The sequence below is a fragment of the Zootoca vivipara genome, chromosome 3 (genome assembly GCF_963506605.1).
Source record: "Zootoca vivipara chromosome 3, rZooViv1.1, whole genome shotgun sequence".
In the NCBI taxonomy this organism is placed as follows: domain Eukaryota; kingdom Metazoa; phylum Chordata; class Lepidosauria; order Squamata; family Lacertidae; genus Zootoca; species Zootoca vivipara.
Window position 1 is genome coordinate 101,290,351 of NC_083278.1, and position 17,471 is coordinate 101,307,821.

Sequence of the window (17,471 nt, forward strand, 5' to 3'; positions counted from 1 at the left end):
ACCCCAGAATCTCTGGTTGAACAGGATGGGGAACCTCTGGCTCTCCAGATGGGTGTTTGGCTCCAACTCCCCTCAGCCCCAGCCAGCATGGCCAATGTCAGGAATGATGGGATTTGTAGTCTAACAACATCTGTAGAGTCAGATTCCCCATGCCTGGGATAAAGGATCCCACACAGTACAGCTGAGATCAATATATCCACCTGAAACCTTTGAAAGCTGCTGCCAATCAGAATAGACAGGGACTAGCTTATTTATGTATCAGTTGATGGCCAATGATGATGATGATAAGTCTTGCCCTGAGTTAGATGAGCCAGTGGCCCGATTTGGTAAAAAGCTGTTTCCTGTGTTCCTAAAATGAGGACCTTACAATCTGCCTGGAGAGCTCAGCTCCTTAACCAGAGGGATGAATTTTGGGGTATTAAACCTGGGACCTTCTACATGCAAAGCACCATGCCGCAGCAAGTTACATAGAAGTTTTGCCAGACAGAAGGGGAAGGTGGCTTATTTTCAGTGCTACAACAAAGTAGCTTATTCTCGGCCATACATCTTTCTTTTCACGGCTTCAGGCATTAAACTTTTAGACCTTAAAATTCAACATGTGCATGCAACAAATGGGTGCTTGAAAACAGGTACACTAATCTGATAGCTGGGATTTGGTCCATTGCCAGGTAGTGTCTTCAGTGGTCTTATTATGTATGATGGAGACTTATTTGAAAGAGGTCTCCTGCTAGCCTACCCTTCGTTGGTACCCAACAGGGAGTAAAAGGATGTGGTGGTTTCTGATTGAGGCAGCAGAAAGAGCAGCTCAGACTGAATATTTTTGTGGGCCTTCTCTGCTTTCTTGACCCCTTGACTCAGAAAGAAAGAATCATAGAGTAGGAATGGACCCTCAGGATCATCTAGTCCAACCCCCTGCAATGCAGGAATATGCAGCTGTCCCTTACAGGGATCAAACCTGCAGCCCTGGTGTTGTCAGCCCCACACTCTAACCAACTGAGCTATCCAAGAACTTGTTGCTCTTTGTTGCTTTATCGGTGCAACTTCCCACTCTGCAACAAATGTTTGGTACCTTTTGTTTCTCCTCTAGTTCATGACAAAAAATCCAAATAAGCGACTTGGCTGTGTGGCATCTCAGAACGGCGAAGATGCGATTAAGCAACACCCTTTCTTTAAGGAGATTGACTGGGTTCTTCTAGAGCAAAGGAAAATCAAGCCGCCCTTCAAGCCTCGGATTGTAAGTAGTGCTTTGACTGTGCAAGAGACCTTGGTTGAAAATATATCAAAGTTTATTGGTGTCCTTTATAATTGCAAGACTCTAATCCTATACAGATTTACCTGGAAGTAGGTCCCATTAAACTCAGTGGGCCATACTTCAGAGTAGAAATGTATAGAATTGCACTGCAATGCTGCAGTAGAGTAGAAAGCCCAGGTAGCAACCATGCTAAGGTGGTTGGTTTCTTCCAAGGTAAGTCTCAGGTTCGCTTATCATATGCTGAATGTGAAAATGGTCGTGATGTATTTCTTACAGACACAAGAACTAACAGAATCAATTATTTTAAAGCCAGTGTGGTGTAGTGGTTAAGAGCGGTGGACTCGTAATCTGGTGAACCGGGTTCGATTCCCTGCTCCTCCACATGCAGCTGCTGGGTGACCTTGGGCTAGTCACACTTCTCTGAAGTCTCTCAGCCTCACTCACCTCACAGAGTGTTTGTTGTGGGGGAGGAAGGGAAAAGGAGATTGTTAGCTGCTTTGAGACTCCTTAGAGTAGTCATAAAGCGGGGTATCAAATCCAAACTCTTCTAAAGTGAGTCCACAGATTAAATCACCTGGGTTATAATTTGCCTCACTTGATAGCCTAACAATCTAAAATCATTGTTCTTGGTTTTGAAGTGATCGGCCATCATTTCCCACTGCCGCTTATAATATCATCACTGAAAGCACAGCAAAGGTCGCCATGTACTGACCGAGCATTAATCTGAACAAGTATATATAAATAAAGATGAATGTAAAAGAAGCCTAAGAAGACTTCGTTATGATCATCCATTTGAGTAGGCATACATATGGGATTTCCACTGCGAGAATATTTAAGAATGTTTTAAAGCAAACATCTCTACACAAAACAGAAGAAATTATTATTTCTTTCCTCCCTGAACAAATTTTCTTTTTTCTTTTTCTTTTTTTATATTTTTTTTCAATTTGGACGCTGAAAATGTATGCACTGTCTGGAAGTTTAATCCTTGATGGCAGTAGGTTCTGCCTGTGTTGAGTCTCGTGTTTTGACTCTGTGTCCCAGTATTCCTCAGGGGGATGTTTTTGCACCATGTCCCTTCTTCAAAAAAACAAGCCTTGGAAAACTTCAGGCTTCCCTCAGTGCGTTGCAATTTTCTGGATATATGATGGAGTGGCTCAACTAATCAGCTAGCTTCTAATGCCTTGAAAACGGGACCTCGGAGGATTAATTTTTTTGCCACCTGGTGCTTGAGCCGTCTTCCCCTGGAGACCTTGGTAGACTCTGTAATGCAGTAAAGCCTGCCACCCATTCTGTTGCTATGCTGAGGCTGAGAGCATTAATATATGGTCCTTTAAATACCCTTGGCAACTGAGTGCATGCCCAATATTGTCTTTTTTTTAAAAAAAAATCTTCCAAATAGGGAGCTGATACATGCATGATCATCAAATGTGGAGCAATATCAAGAGATAACTTGGGTGACTAAGTCACCCAGATTCATCTCTTTTGCATATCGCCCAGTTTCACACAATGGGAAGCATTTTTACCTTCAGATGAGAATCACGTAGTGTTGAGTGATGAGAGACTAGAGCAATGCATATCACTTATTTATTTACCTGCTACTTTATTTATTGCTTCAAGCTGATGCATCTAAGTAGTACACAGTAAAATCTTTATACAAAGTCAGTACATAATATACAAAACAGGCTAAGATAAATGCAGCTATGAAGCCCCACCCCCCAAAATTATACTAAGTTCTTTCCTTTTATTTTTTTACACCCAGTTTGAATTCTGAACCGTTTATTTTATTTGTCCAAGTACTGAATGCTGATGCCATTTAACTGTGAGCACCTCTGCTCATTCTGTTCTTTTCTCATGCACACTGGCCCCCCAACTTCATGAAAAACTTTCGGGGGTGGGGAGCAGGAGCTAAACTCAGAGCTCCAAGTGAACTCACTTTCATTTCCCTGCAATTGTTCCCTATTTTTTCCTATGCAAGCGTCAGATGAGGCACGTCATTCCCTGGCTACTATCCATGCATTCTTTTATTTTCCCTCTTGCACAATTCCTCATTATTATTATTAATAACAATACTTAAGTCATAGCACTGACTCCAGCCCTGCCAGGGGAGGAGAAAAGGGTTACACAGACTTGGATGTGCCATGCATCTCTTTTGCGGCTGAGCTGGAATGCAGTCAGGAGTGGCTGCCTCTCTGTTGGAGAATATAACTTTTGATAGTTCCCTGTCTCCACTGGGTATGCATTCTAAATGTAGGCCCGGGTCATTTATGCATCTCACTGAATCTTCCACTGAGCATCTCCATGAGATAGCATACAAGGAAGGGCTTTTGTCCAGGGTGGAACATTTTGACACCAAAGAAAAACGACAAAATGGCTGGGGAGGGAGTGAGGCTAGCCCAGGCATCCACAACCTTCGGCCCTCCAGATGTTTTGGACTACAACTCCCATCATCCCTGACCACTGATCCTGTTAGCTAGGGATCATGGGAGTTGTAGGCCAAAACATCTGGAGGGCCGCAGGTAGGGGATGTCTGGGCTAGCCCATGACCCCAAAGCACGTAGGCCATTATCAAAGTTGACCTGTAGGCAGTGGCCAGAGGCAGGAGTGGCTATGGTTCACCTTTGACCAGGAGTGGCTGGCCGGAAGGAGGAATCAGAAATAATAAGTGCCAAAGCTGTCAGTAGCAAAATGTTGTTCTAGGGCAAGGTTTCCCAAACTTGGGTCTCCAGCTGTTTTTGGACTACAGTTCCCCTCATCACCGGCCCTGCTAGCTAGGGATGATGGGAGTTGTAGTCCAAAAACAGCTGGAGCCCCAAGTTTAGGAAACCCTGATCTAGGGTGACCAAAAATCAGGTTAGAATTTAATTAGGCGCAGACCCAGTTCTCAGTGGCTTCCATTCATTCCTAAATAAGCTGCAATTGGCAAGGCAGCTTGGAAGGGGCAAATTAATTGGGAACTAGGAGAAGGCTTGCCAAATCAGGGTGGGACTTGTTCCCAATTACTTAATAATAATTCATATATATATATATATATATATATATATATATATATATATATGCTGTTATTCAGTCCTATAGAAGAAAGCAAAGGGCTACATTGCAAGGAGGCATCTTTTCCAGCTCTGACATGGGTTGGCCTGATCTCCACTGAAATGTACCCCACGGGGAACATGGAATACATTGTACACCTGCTGGGGTCCTTGCAGTCTATGAGCTCTCTTGCTCTCTGTCTTTCTGGCTCCATTTCAGTCTCCCTACAACACAACCACTGCTCTGGATATCATATTTAAAGAGTTAACAAGGCTTTTCCATGTGTGAAAAGGTATGTTGTCAGCTGGCCTCTGGCCAGTTTCTGGGTCCCATTGAAAGCCATTCCCTGCCGTTACTTATTCAGACAAGATAGCTGTGCATGATTTGCAGACTTGGGAGCCGTTCAAGTCTTGGGAGTGACATTGTATTCTACAGGGAGGGGATTAAGACCAGTTCTAGGGAACCAGATTGAGTAAAAAGAGAGAGAGAGAGAGAATCCTTAAAGCTAATCCGTGGAGTAGCAGTGTAATCCTATGCTGCGTGAGCAGGTTCCATTTCTTCATCCTTCACTTTCAGTAAGGCTAACACACTGGACACTATGCAGGCCAGAAGAATTGCGCAGGTCATTTAGGGTTTATACGTTAGCATCTTGAATTGGGCCGGTAACATAATGGCAGCCAATGCTACTTGCTCAGAATCAGTGTTGTATGATTCCCATTGTTCCAGCTTTCCATTGAGGCCAAGTAGACATACGAGTGCTTAACATGGGTTGATTCAACATACCTCCACATGTAGTGGGAATGTCCCAAAACCCAACTCTTCTGGGCAGCAATCATACAAGAAATATGCAAAATAACTAAGCAAGTATTAGAGGTCGCCCCAGAGTTAGCCCTACTGAACGTGTCCAAAGGAGGGCAACCAAAATGGTCAAAGGCCTGGAAACGATACTTTATGAGGAACAGCTTAGGGAGCTGGGTATGTTTAGCCTGGAGAAGAGAAGGTTAAGGAGTGATATGATAGCCATATTCAAATATATAAAAGGATGCCATATAGAGGAGGGAGAAAGGTTGTTTTCTGCTGCTCCAGAGAAGCGGACACAGAGCAATGGATTCAAACTACAAGAAAGAAGATTCCACGTAAACATTAGGAAGAACTTCCTGACAGTAAGAGCTGTTCGGCAGTGGAATTTGCTGCCAAGGAGTGTGGTGGAGTCTCCTTCTTTGGAGGTCTTTAAGCAGAGACTTGACAGCCATCTGTCAGGAATGCTTTGATGGTGTTTCCTGCTTGGCAGGGAGTTGGACTGGATGGCCCTTGTGGTCTCCTCCAACTTTATGATTCTATGATTCTAAACATCTTCCAATCTAATAATGCCAACTCACATCATAAAGAACTCATAACCTACTCTCAGCAGCCAGAAACACCATAACTAGACACTGGAGAGACCTGTGAGAAGTAAGCATGGACCAATGGTACCAAATAGTATAGGAAACAGCCTTATTAGAAAAACTAACCAATAAACAGAAACTGACACAGGGACAAAGAGAAGAAGACGCCTTCACCCCAGTATGGCTCCCTTTTTATCACATAATAATCATCACAGCCCAACAAGACAACAACAAGAATCCACCAAAAGCATACAAATCAATCTGGCTAACCTGATTCAGAAATACGCAAGCACACACCCTGCTCACATACAAAAACAAATCTCACTACAGCTACCCAAAGAAAACCAACCCCAACCTCTCTCACCACCAAGGAAACACAACAAGCAAATAGTAAGAGAAGTCATACAAGTAACGCTGACACAAAAACCCCACACATACACTAAGTAGAAGACCACAAACATAGCCACCCAGCCCCACCACACTCACCTTTCCCCCCCTCTCCCCCTCTTTTCTTCCTCGCCTAACATTGTATGTAACACTAATGCCTCACAACAAATGAAACTGAATTGTAGAAAATGCAACTTGAAAAAAGCGACAGCACGGGTGTTTCTGTACAATAAGAAATCTTTTTTAAAAATAAATAAAGAAAAAAGCAACCATGGGTTGGTTAATGCTGTTAGTAAATACCATGGGACCTGATACCATTTCTGTATGATTCTTTGACACTCAACATAGTAAGAGTGGGAGCGGCTCTTTGGGTACCCTTCCCTTCTTTACCATGCACAAAATGTGACATGTGAATTGGCCCGCAGACCTTGCCCCTTGCTCAGGTGAGAGTGGAGCAACAAAGGTGGCCTGTTGACTACTTGCTTGGAACAGCAAGCAAACCTGACCTAAAAGGCTTCAAAGGGATTGTGTACTGTTCAACTCCCTGTTCTAGCTCCCAAGCTTCTGTATGCAGGAGCTAGGAGTGGGGATGTGCCAAGTAGCATAAAGTGTGTGTGCAAAGAGTATGAACACCTGTACCACATGGCCCAGTCAGGCCTATTGATGTGAAGATGCCTCCTTCTTGTCTTGTCTTGTCTTCCTGTTTGGCTAACTGAGGTCCATCTCAGTTCAGACGTTTTTACCGACACATTTACCTGCAATGTATACGGGATCACTGGCGCCCTCAATCATTCTTCACATTTAGGGACTAAACATTGAGGCAGGGAGATCCCACACAGAGATGTATGTACGTAGTGGAGCTCAGTTTCTGAAGCCACATACTGTACATGGTAAGGCGCAACGCAATAGTGTATTTACGCGAATCTAATGCACCATTGAATCTAATGTGCGCCTCAATTTTCAAAACCCTAGAAACCAAAAAAGTATTTGCTATGCCAGTGGTGCTTTTCAAGCTTGCAATAAAATCTAATGTACATTCGAGTAAATATGGCATGGGTGTGTGTGTGTGAGTGTGTGTGTGTGTGTACACATCTCAGCAGACAGTGGCTCAAATCCAAAAGAAAGTTAGTCATTATATTAACTCCCCACTGAAATTAATTGGGCACATATAAATTAGTAACAACTAATCTGCCCTTCTGATTTCAATGGGGCTTAAGCGCAGCTAACTTTTTCTGGATTTGGAGCAATAATCTTTCTGTTAAAATTAAAAAAAACTAAGCTACCATGGGATGCATCCCCACCAACTGCCAACTGATACCTCTTAAGTGCTTGACAACCCACCCACCCACATCTGTACAGTCCGAGGGAGGCAGTAAAACCACGAAGTCCATTTTTAAAAGGTATTCTGTCAGCTGTGGGCAATGGGCTGCATTTTGATCTAAGCCAATTGGACCTGATCTGAGCTGTTAGCATATTATTAAAAGAGGTGATTGACATTTCGAGGTGGGTTGCTAACCTTCTACTTTTCAGACTGCCCCATTCCAATGCTAAAATTGCCTTTTCTCCTTCTCTCTTGCCTGGATGAAATAACAGCTGTCATAGTCCTGCCTCTTCCAAGTTGCTATATTTCCTTCAAATCCATCCTCGTAGCTTTCTTGCTCTTTGTTAAGTCTTATCTTAAGGATGCCAGCGATTTGTTAGATTTTTCAATATAGTGCTGCAGCAAAAGTTTCCATTTGAATAACCCCATCACTAGGAAAATATACCCCCCCCCAAAAAAAATAGACAGTCCGCATTCCTGCTGAGTGCCAGCAGCCAATGTACAAAAAGGTTTCTTCTATAGTGAGGAAATAGTCACTAATTTTTCCACAAGATCTTTACTGGTGCCTTGGAAAACTATCCAGGTCCATTTCTGCATGCATAAAAATACGTGAAATCTGGGTGAAACGTAACGATTTCCAGTAGTCTGCACTGGAGTGAGCAGTTCCTCTGTTTGCAGATGAAAAAAAAATATCAAATGTACAAGCTCATTTGGTAGATGAGGCGGCATAATTTCTGGTGTTCAGGCCATGAGCGCCATTGCTTATGTAACCAGCACCACCTCCCCTCAGAAGGTATCAGCAGGCTTGGGAGAATCCCAGGTTTTCTAGAAGTACAAAAAAAGTCTTAAGAAGATGAGCCCAAAACAGGCCAGTAAGGAACTGAGCATGCTCAGTGGCCATGGAATGCTGACTGACTGTTGAGAGGGAGGAGCCAGAAAACCCGGAGGGAGGCGGAATGGAATGGAATGGAATGGAGTGGCTGGAACCCTAAGCAGAAGCAGCTCCACACTGCAACGTTTTGTTGCCAGCCCCACTTGCATAAATTTAATAATAATAAATATGGGTCAGTGGATTGCTGCAGAAAAATCGGCAGTTGGTTATAATAATAAATGTTGCAGCAGAGAGCGGGTTGCAAAGAAATGTGGCTGGAATCCTTAAAGAGGGACTTTCTTTCTGGAGGCAATATTTCAGACATAAATAAACCTGTGGGTTTGCATCCAATACTAGCCCTGCTCAGAGTAAACCCACTGAAAACTATGAACATGACTCACCTAGGTCTATCAACTCCAGTGAGTTTTAGTCTGAGCATAGCTTATTTGGATACGGTCCAGGGAAATTTCCCATGTTGGTGTTTGCTTTCTTTAAAAAGACAACAAAATAAAACTTGTAACTACGGAACCCAAATATTTGTGCATTTTTATCTAGGGCTTTTTCCTATTCCGCTGCTTTAAAAAAAGTCATAATGTTGCATATGCACTTTCTTACTGAACCTATCCTAGGTACAGGATTATGACTTTGCAGTTTGGCAAATAAATAAGTCCCTGTTTAAAATGCAGTGTCCTGCACAGTAATAGTAATGGGAACACCAGAAATTACTGGCCGAGTAAATTTATTTTTGTGTGAATGTTCTCTCTTTCCAAGTTTGCTTCAGTGTGAATGTCCCTCTTTAAGGTAAGGCCTACAGTGTGGGGAAAATGCCCAGGTAGGTTTGTTTCTAGGCCTAATATATGCAAACGCAAGGTGTCCCTCTCCAGTCTCATAATATATTTCCATTCAGTCATCCCAGTGCATGGCAAGTGGCATTTAGCAGAGGGGGGCGCAAGGGGGCTGTAGTGCATGCGTCTGCATGGAATGTTATTCTGCTCAAATCAACTTTGGGCAGTGGAGTTTGGCCCACGTACCATTGGAAAACACTCTTTCATTGACTCCCCTGCCTCCCTTCGCACCCTTAAGGACTCTTGACACCTCCAAGTCCCTTCTCACAGTTGGGTTAACAGTCCCGATCAGTGTATTGGAAAGGGATGATAGAACTTGCCTATAGCTTATGTTTTCTAGCATCTACTTAACAGTGGAGAGAAGGGAAAGCCAGGTGGGCCTGTTTTGCTCCAGCTGCTATCATGTGCTTCTCTACGTTGTTGGCAACCACGAGGGTTTGGCTCGAGAGCAGACGGAAGCAGGGGCACAGAGGAACTGGTGTGAGTGGGGAAAACAGAATGGTAGAGAATCAAGGCCTGATTGAGCACCAGCAAGCACACACGCACACACACACACTGTCCTCAAGGGATTTCAGTATTCAAGGACAATGAATCATTCTGGGGCCAAGCAACCCACCCCGAGCAATAGGAGCAGGTTATCAGAAACCTGCAAATGCAGGGGAGGAGGGCTCCCGATCTTACTTGGAGCTCCATTCACATTTAGTCTTCTCCATTCTCTTTTGCGAAGAAGTTTCATGCTCAGCAGGCAGTACATGCATGCGTAGGAAGCATTTCCTTTATTGATGGAGAAGGTCTGGAGGACAGTCCATATGTTCATATTACCAGAGTTCCTATATTACATGGATTTGGGGTCATGGCCAATTACATTTTTTTAAATCCTTTTTGAATTTAGGGGGGGGGGGGGGACACCTCCTGCCCATAGCTGCCAAGTCTCCCATTTTTCGCGGGAAACCCCCATATTTAAACCCATTTCCCGCTGTTATCCTGAATAGAGAAAAATACCGTAAATCCCCCGGATTTCCTACCTGCCAGGGAGGTTCCTTCTGCGCATGTCTGGACATGCGCAGAACCGATTTCGGGTGCCACTCTGCCCATGTCTGTTATCCTGAATAGAGAAAAATACCGTAAATGCCCCGGATTTCCTACCTGCTAGGGAGGCTCCTTCTGCGCATGTCTGGACATGCGCAGAACCAATTTCGGGTGCCACTCTGGGCACCGGAAATTGGGCAGCGCTGGCGCCGGAAGTTGCTTCTACACATCTGGACATGCGTAAAAGCGACTTCCGGTGCCACGCCGCTGCTGATCCCGGATTTTTCTTACTGGGAGTTGGAGGGTATGCTCCTGCCATCCAATGCCACAGGTGGATAATTATTACTGTTTATGTTCATTTCCAAAGCACAGTGATGTGTTTATTTAGTTTTAATTGTAGCACCCTGGTGTTCCTTCTCTCCACCCTTTTTAAAGAAGGAGGATGTTCCCTTAACTGGGATTTTTGCCAAGTGCCACCACTCCTATCCTACCATTGTTGTGGCCAGAGAATATGTTGACAAAGTTTGCAACATTTTTTCCCCTTACCTCCGTAATCTTATCGTGCAATCAATCCTCTACATGACTCCTTAAAAATCAACAGGCTGATTTCAGTAGGTCTACTCCGAGTCTCACTTAGCAGGCTACAATCCCAGCAAATTTATGATGTTGCAAACTGATGAAGCCCACTTCATCAGACACATGAACTGTTACCCAGGCAGTGGGGTGTAGTGGGGTGGGAATTGTGAAGAGTGAGGTCAGGGGGGAAATAAAATCCAAACACGCAGAGTGTAATGGTTATGTAGAGGCCTAAAACCTATGCATATTTGTTTCTGTGACAGTTAATCAACCCATTTGAAACCCTGGAGTTTCCTTTGTTCCTAATAGAGCAGTGTTGATGATAACAAAACCTCCTGGCATTGGGAAGCTGATTAGCACATGCAGTGGGATAAATACACAATATCGTGATTCAGGCCGCAAGCGATACAGTTGAATTTCTTGATCAGCTGTTTCCTACTGGAGCCTCCATTTTGAGGTGCCATTTCAGAATGTCCGCTGCTGCTGTTTTTGCTGCAGGAGACCAGCACTGGAAATTTTGGTGGCAGACAATGTGTAATAAGAAAGGATGTTCTGAAACAAGACCACACTCTGCTGATGTTATTTGTGGCATTCAGCATCCAGTGCGCTTTGCATCTTCTGCAGCTTGCCATCGTACAGTCTCTGAGAAAAAAGTTGGCTGTGGGGTGCCGTGCCTTTAAAAAACACCCCTATCCATGACCTAGGCACCACCTATAAGGCTGGAATCTTAAGACAGTAATGCTAAGAAGGAGTAGAAATGCTGCTGGACCTGTTTGCTGTGCTCAGCAGATGGGCCCCAACAAAGGGCTTGAAAACAGATCGCTTTCATGAGAAGGATAAGGAAGGGCGGTCAAGTGTTCTCAGTTCTGCATTTAGGAAGGCAATCGCTAAGGCCCAAAACAGAGGAAGTAAATGCATTCACAGATATTTTGGCCCTAAGTTGTGCATTTGGTTCTTTGAAAAATTAACTTTTGTTCACGCCCCCAAGTTTAATTTTCGCTGCAGAGCCAGCCCAAATTGTTTTGCTTCCTGAGGTGAAGGGAAGGATGGATGGTGCCCATCTGAAGAAATGTGGGGCTTAAATGTAATAAATAAATGCCTAGAATTTGAGCTTGTGAGCATGGCAGGCAAGTCATCATGACTAATCTGCTGTTTGTCATGTGCAAACCCGTGTAGCTGTATCCTCCGGATACTGGGGTGGGGTGTGGGGTGGGGAATCGAGTTTGCATTGCATTTCAATGCAGGCCTAACTCGTTAACTCTTCCAGAAATGAGCCAAACTTTGTGATGCTGTTGTCCAAATAAAATTTTAAAAGTGTGCAGAAATGCGTATGGGAGAAGAAGGTGTGCCTGCAACTGCGCATCTATATGAGTGCAGATGACACACCCAGCGCATTACATTAAGGAAAATGGCTTGCTTGCTAGAATTAGAAGAGGTGCAAATTCACACTTCTCTGAAGTCTCTCAGCTTCACTCACCTCACAGAGTGTTTGTTGTGGGGGAGGAAGGGAAAGGAGAATGTTAGCCGCTTTGAGACTCCTTCGGGTAGTGATAAAGCGGGATATCAAATCCAGACTACTACTACTTCCTCCTAAGTAAAGCTCTTTCCCACTCCATCCTGTTCCCCACATCCCTTTGTCCCTCCCTCTGCCTCTCAACCTCCTCCTCCTCCTCCTCCTCCTCTCTCAACCTCACTTCCACCTTCACTGTATCATTTTATCTCTGACCTCCACCTTCACGCCATGCCTTTCGATTTTCTCCTTTGCCTATTGCCTCTGGTTTTCCCACCCACCTGCTCTTCTCAAATAAAGTAAAAAATAAGGATGTATTGAGGTCTGATCCTAGGTGGGAGGAGGGAGGAAAAGGTCTCAGCATGGCTGATAGTATCATGGTGGCTTCTACATAGGCAGGGTCCAAAAGCAACCCAGACTTGGCCAGTTGGTGCTGAAAGGCAGTTGCTGGGAACTGCGGAGAGATGGTGCAGACCGCTTTGCAGGAGAGGTGTTTGCAAAGGAGGATTAATATAAAGCAAGGGTGGGGAGACCCTTTTCATCCTGAGGGCCCCATCCCTTCCAGATACCACAAGCTAGTGGTGGGTGGGGCCAGAGACAAAAGTAGGCGGAGTAATTAATCCCCCTTCTACCCTCTATGTTGTTGTTGTTGTTTAGTCGTGTCCGACTCTTCATGACCCCATGGACCACAGCACACCAGACACTCCTGTCTTCCACTGCCTCCCGCAGTTTGGTCAGACTCATGTTCGTAGCTTCGAGAACACTGTCCAACCATCTCATCCTCTATCGTCCCCTTCTCCTTGTGTCCTCAATCTTTCCCAGCATCAGGGTCTTTTCCAGGGAGTCTTTTCTTCTCATGAGGTGGCCAAAGTATTGGAGCCTCAGCTTCAGGATCTGTCCTTCCAGTGAGCACTCAGGGCTGATTTCCTTCAGAATGGATAGGTTTGATCTTCTTGCAGTCCACGGGACTCTCAAGAGTCTCCTCCAGCACCATAATTCAAAAGCATCAATTCTTCGGCGATCTACCCTCTATACAGGCAAGCAAAAGGCATTGTCAGGGATCAAGGACACATTCCAGCCAGGCAAAATCATGCAAGGAGGATACAAACCAGGGTCGGTGAGGGGTGTGGCCTGGGGAGAGTCCATAGGGCCAGGCAGAGAGGCTTGGAGGGCCATCTTTGGAAGTTAGGCTGTGCCTCTTCCTGCTGCTTCAGGTAGGCCTGCATTGCTAAATGCAGAGGTGTGACTATGGAGTTGTTATTATTATTTTCTTGGTGGACTCGTAGTTTAGCAGAACAACAGCAACAAAGTCAAACACACAACAGCAAGCTTTTTGAAAAGTAATAGGACAATTAGCTGTTTTGCAGGGAAAGAGAAACATCCAGGAAAAATGCAAGGCAAGCTCTGTAGAGAGGCAGGCCTGCACCAGTTACCTACGTCACCAGCTGCTGCTCCAGCCAGGAGCTGCTGCAGGTCTTGGTTGGACCAAACCGAAGAGGTGGATGCTGCAGTGGCATTCAGCAACTGGCATTTAGTCTTTAGAAAGACTGCGGAACAGCAGAGAAAGGCAGAGCGACTTCATCTGGGTTCTCCCCAATAAAGGAGTGCACAAATGATGCGGCTAGAGTGGAAGCGAACTGAATTCCTTCCACTGCAAGAGCATTCTTCAAACTCTTCCCATGTATTACAGTTTCTTTTCAGCCACTAAGAGGCAGCGGAGTCCTCTTTTCTCTTCTAACAGGTGCTGCAGCAGTAGCAGGTAACAGTTAGCTAATGAATCTATGCTCCATGGCGGAGGACATTCTGACTTTGTGCTGGCATTGAATTGACCAGAGTCAATCCTGGTCTGCTCCACGAACAGCAGCTTGATCTGCAGAAGCAACAGTAGCTTAGCGCAGCATGGAGAGGAGGCATTGCCTCCTCTTTATGACAGCTGAGAAAGCTGCTGTGAAAAGGTATAAGAGCAGGAGGCCAGTTTAAAAGTTCGTAGCGCAGTTTTTACAAAACCCTCAGCATGTACAGGAGATGTTGAGTGATTCACACACCTTCCCTACGGACTTCTAAGTTTCATGCAGAGAGACAAACTCACACATGTGCTCTACCGGTGACCAGGGTGTATAATCCCAAAACTGCAAAGAAATTTCATTTGGAGGAATTCACTTGGAAGTTCATTGCACACAAATTCATTCCAGCCCTAGAACTGCATTTCTCTGCTTCATCAAATCCCGCACGGATGGGCAGCCTGTGACCTCTAGACATTGTGGGACTATCAGCCACTATCAGGAATGTTGGAAGTTGTAGTCCGGCAACATCTATAGGGCCTCACCTTCCCCATTCCTACTCCTGAGACTTTAATTGGATGACACCCCCTATTTCATTCCCAGTAACCACTGGATGCCACTGATGTTAGAAGGATGCAAAAGCAGCAATATTTACACCCGTTGTCACAAGCTCTTGTCATTTCATGCTAGTGTTATCAAACCCATGCAAGCTTGCAAAATACTCCCATTGCTTGTCTAAATAGGACAGGAAAATATGTGTATCCCCAAACGCCACTAAGAACAAAATAAGGCAATTGCTATTTTTTTTTGGCAAAATATGTAGGGTTTTTTTCATTGGGGGGGGGGATGCGTTAGGTTCACAACAAGTTTTTTTAAAGGTACCCAGGAAAGGGATCCTAGCAAATCAGGAACCTTGGTCAGCAAATGCACATCCAAAGCTTTGGCAGGGTAAAACTCATAGCTGCCAAGTCTCCCATTTTTCGCGGAAAACCCCCGTATTTTGTTACCGTTTCCCGCTGTTATCCCAAATTGATTATATCCCGTAAATATCCCGTAAAGCTGCTGCCGGTGGCCATGTCCCGGCAGCTGTCTGCGCATGTCTGGACAGAAGCGATTTCTGGTGCCCAGACATGCAGACACAGGCAGCCTGGCACCGGAAGTCGCTTCTACGTATGTCTGGACATGCGTAGAAGCAACTTCCGGTGCCACGCCGCCACTGATCCCAGATTTTTCAATCCGGGAGTTGGAGGGTATGGTAAAACTAGGAAGGAGAGATAGGTAGGGTGGGTGAGACTGGTATGAAAAACACTCAACGCTCCCTTCCCTCCCATTCCTTTCCATTTTAAATTGTTCCCAGTGGCCAAAGAGGCCATGGGGCTCCATTGCAAGCAATGGCAATGTAACAGGGAATTTGCTTTCTGATGGGATGGTGTGTGTGTAGCCATTGTGTATCCTTACCAAGTCAAGACAGACAAGCGAGGTGTGGGGAGTCTTTGCCAGGAAAGGAAGGCTTTGCCAGGAGGCATTTCACAGATGGCTGGCCTGTTGTATGGTTTTGAAGCAACATCCTGCTGGCTCCCGTCTCCATGGCTGGTGCTGATCTGACTGAAGTGTTAAGTCTAGCAGCGACCACAATGGAAGTCATCAAGCCAGCCATTTGCAGAAGTGCAGAAGTGATTGCTGGGTGAAGCCACTGCCCAGGAGCACCTTGGGGACATTAGAAGGCCAAGCGTTTTATTTGTTTACTTTTATTCATTAGATTTATACACCACCCTTCATCAAAAGATCTCAGGGCAGTTTCGTGAGATTCAGCTTGTCAGAATGTCACCCTCATTGTAGAGAATAGGAGCCACACTCCAAAAACATAACCAGAACCCTGCTGGGTCAGACCTGAGGCCTACCTGGTCTAGCATCCTCTTCTCGCAGTGGCAGACATGATACCTGTAGGAATCCCCTAAAAACAGGGCATGAAGTCAATAGTCCCTCTCCAGCTTGTGGTCCTCATTCACCAGTCTTCAAGAGGCCTGTTGCCTCTAATACTGGGGAGTTATTTATCTATTTCACAGCATTATTTATACCCCACACATCTTAACGGATTGCCCCAGCCACTCTGGGTGGCTTCCAACGCGTATAAAAACATGATAAAATGTCAGACATTTAAAAACTTCCCAATGCAGGGCTGCCTTCAGATGTCCTCTAAAAGTTGTGTAGTTTATCTCCTTGACATCCGACGGGAGGGCGTTCCACAGGTCTGGTAATTGTTGTTTTCTTTGGCCTCTGGTGGGAGGGCATTCCACAGGGTGGGTGCCACTGCCGAGAAGGCCCTCTGCCTGGTTCCCTGTAATTTCGCTTTTCGCAGTGAGGGAACCCCGTAAGTGTTTTACATACTCGTAATAAAACCTCATAAGTGTTTTTCAAAAAGAATAAAACAAACTTTCAGTTAAAAAAACCTGTTAAAAACCAGTATTTAAAATGATAAAAAATATGAATGAAAATCAACGATAAATTAAAGCCAGATTAAAACACACGACAGCTTCTACGTGTATGGATAGTGAAGGCACCTGCTCGGGGTCAATAAGCAGATGGATCCCAAGTGTGGTAGCTGCCATGCTAAAAGATCAGTTTCTTATAAATGTGGACTATTATTGGCTCACAGTACGTTTCCGAGCACAATTCAAAGTGTTGGTGTTGACCTTTAAAGCCCTAAATGGCCTCGGTCCAATATACCTGAAGGAGCGTCTCCACCCCCATCATTCTGCCTGGACACTGAGGTCCAGCACCGAGGGCCTTCTGGTGGTTCCCTCACTACGAGAAGCCAAGTTACAGGGAACCAGGCAGAGGGCCTTCTCGGTAGTGGCACCCACCCTGTGGAATGCCCTCCCACCAGAGGTCAAAGAAAACAACAATTACCAGACCTTTAGAAGGCATCTCAAGGCAGCCCTGTTTAAGGAAGCTTTTAATGTTTGATTTCTGTATTTTAATGTTTTGTTGGAAGCCGCCCAGAGTGGCTGGGGGAACCCGGCCAGATGGGCGGGGTATAAATATATTATTATTATTATTATTATTATTATTATTATTATTATTATTATGCAGCACCTAAAATCCTGTCAGCTCCATAGATTGAAGCAGATAAGTGAGGCTCTATGGGGCAAGGGGCTCTCACAGGTAAACCAGTCCCAAGCTGTTACGGGTTTGTATACTAACAAGAACACAAGCAGGCAACCAGCGCCGGCTCTCTCTCCTGTCAGCAATCGTGCGGCAGCATTCTGCCCTAAGTTCAGCTTCTGGGTCCAGCACATGAGCAGAAGCCATCATTAGCTTTATCCTCAGTGAAGCTGCCTAATCCCCTTTTAAAGCCCCCCCAAGTTGGTGCCCCCCTCCACGCATCGTGTGCTAAAAACTTCCATGGTTTAGCTGGGTGAAGAATTCCTTCCTTCTGCCTGCCTGTCCTGAGTTTTCCAACATTTGGCTTCAGAAGGAGGCTCTG

General features: G+C 45.1%; 1 protein-coding gene across 1 annotated transcript in view; it reads left to right on the forward strand.

Moving 5' to 3' along the window:
* The window catches only part of PRKCE (protein kinase C epsilon), a 323,510-nt gene that overhangs the window by 302,347 nt on the left and 3,692 nt on the right, over positions 1-17,471 (forward strand). Inside the window, exon 14 of the mRNA XM_035111183.2 lies at positions 1,088-1,234. Coding sequence (XP_034967074.1) covers positions 1,088-1,234 — 147 coding nt within the window. The remainder of the gene's footprint in view (positions 1-1,087; positions 1,235-17,471) is intronic.